A 1,987-nucleotide genomic window follows, 5' to 3' on the forward strand; every position below is an offset into this window, starting at 1 on the left:
AAATTTTGATTCATCTACTGCTTGTATATGTGTGTGTATATATATATGTATATATATACACACACATATAAATGCATGCACACATGAATTTAAAAATATTTTTAAAATGTATCCTGTTTGTAGTAGAAAAATGATGATGCCAGGATCAACCTGGCAATAAAAACAATACTTTAGTTGCTTTGTACACAAAGTGACGATTTTTATTGGAGGTACTCTCCTTAATCCACTTTTATTTATCAGCAATCTGTAAATTTTTAAATGTTCAAGTTTCTTTTATTAACCGTCTGAGAGATAAACCTAATTGCATTGTCTACTACTTTCATTAGGGCTACCTGAATATCTTTGTTTCTTAGACTGTATACTATGGGATTAAGCAGAGGTGTCAGCACTGTATATGCCACAGCCATCGGCATATCTTCAAGGACTGAGTCACTGTCCTTGGACCTCAAATAAACAAAGCAAGCAAATCCATAGTGGATGCACACTACAGTGAGGTGGGAGGAGCAAGTTGAGAAGGCCTTATACTTCCCCTTTGCAGAAGGCATCTTCAAAATTATGGACCCAATGAAGACATAAGAAATCATAATTAAAATAAAGCTTCCCACCAACACAAAGGCAGAGAGCACAAAAATAGCCATTTCATGATACAAAGTGTAATCACAAGCAAGGGAGACCACAGGCGAGATGTCACAGAAGTGCGGGATGATGTTGGAGTCGTAGAAAGACAGGTTGAATACAGTGATGACAACGCACAGAGAAACCAGGAATCCAACCATCCAAGAGGCCATCATGAGCTGAAAGCAGACCTTTTGGCTCATGCGGACAGCATAATGCAGTGGGTTGTGAATGGCAGTGTAACGGTCATAGGACATGACAACCATGGTGAAGCAGTTATTGTTTGAGAAGCCAAAGAAGAAAAACATCTGTGTGGCACACTCAGGGAGAGAAATAGTCTTGTTGTCTGACAGCAAGTCCACTAACATACGGGGGAGGATTACCATAGTGGTACAAGTTTCTGAAAAGGACAGACCACAGAGGAAAAAGTACATGGGGGTGTGAAGGTTGTGACTGAGCTTGACGGCCATCATTATAGACACATTTGCAGTTAGGATGGTCATGTGGGAGAATAAAATCACCACAAAGAGGAGACTCTGCAATTCTGGGAAACTGGAAAATCCCCACAGAAGGAATGTGCTCACTGTGGTACAATTGCCCATCCTCCAAGTGGGCACAGCAACTTTGCTCCAAAGGTACAGAGGTTCTTCAGATTGAGATTCTGGATGATCATATAAAGATCCTTATGAACTGATGTCACCTAGACTTTAATCAAGGGCACCTGGCAAGTTTCAGGCAACTCTTCATGAGAGAGACTGAGAAAGGGATGTTATATGCACCTGACTAAAGTCAATTTCAGGAGTCAGAGAGATAAGAATAATTCTAGTATGAGAATCTGTGTAAATGACATAGAATGAGCCCGAATATCTTCTTGGATTCTACGCACAAAAGCAATCTTTATCTCTCTCTTTCCCAATCAGGATCTGCATGTAAGGGAGAAAATATGAATAAAATTGCTTTGTTCTGACCCACTGGATCTTGTGATGCATATTTTTCAAATGCCTTTTGTGATCTAACAGTACCCTGGCATTCATAAGAGCTTAATAAACTATTGATGGAGTGAATACCGTAATTCAATCATTTACGTCACTTAAAATGAATATGACATTTAAAACATTTAGGGGAATCGTGAGATTTCCTAAGGGAACTTTGACTTTTCTTTCAATGCAATCCTCTTTTCATCAGTGCAGGAACATGAAGCATCTTCAAAGGTGATAATTATGACAATAACTAGACCACATAAATGAATTTAACACATTGTAACTTCTGCTGGGTTCCTATCCATGGTAATAATTGGAGCTTGAGATCCATAATATCATTAGTTCTTAATAGAGATCAATAATTTTTAAGTTCTTAAGAGCTTCTTATTGAA

The 1,987-nt window shown here is 38.4% G+C and overlaps 1 protein-coding gene across 1 annotated transcript; it reads right to left on the reverse strand.

Moving 5' to 3' along the window:
- Positions 1-254: 254 nt before the first annotated feature.
- On the reverse strand, positions 255-1,217 carry LOC139084331 (olfactory receptor 10T2-like). Its single transcript, XM_070626730.1, has one exon. It carries the CDS (start codon positions 1,215-1,217, stop codon positions 255-257), a length of 963 nt encoding a protein of 320 aa, XP_070482831.1.
- Positions 1,218-1,987: the final 770 nt, after the last annotated feature.

This window comes from Equus przewalskii, chromosome 6, assembly GCF_037783145.1.
Source record: "Equus przewalskii isolate Varuska chromosome 6, EquPr2, whole genome shotgun sequence".
Classification (NCBI taxonomy): domain Eukaryota; kingdom Metazoa; phylum Chordata; class Mammalia; order Perissodactyla; family Equidae; genus Equus; species Equus przewalskii.

Coding starts and splice junctions, on each gene's coding strand:
- LOC139084331 (XM_070626730.1), bottom strand. CDS start 1,217: ATGGGCAATTGTACCACAGTGAGCACATTCCTTCTGTGGGGATTTTCC.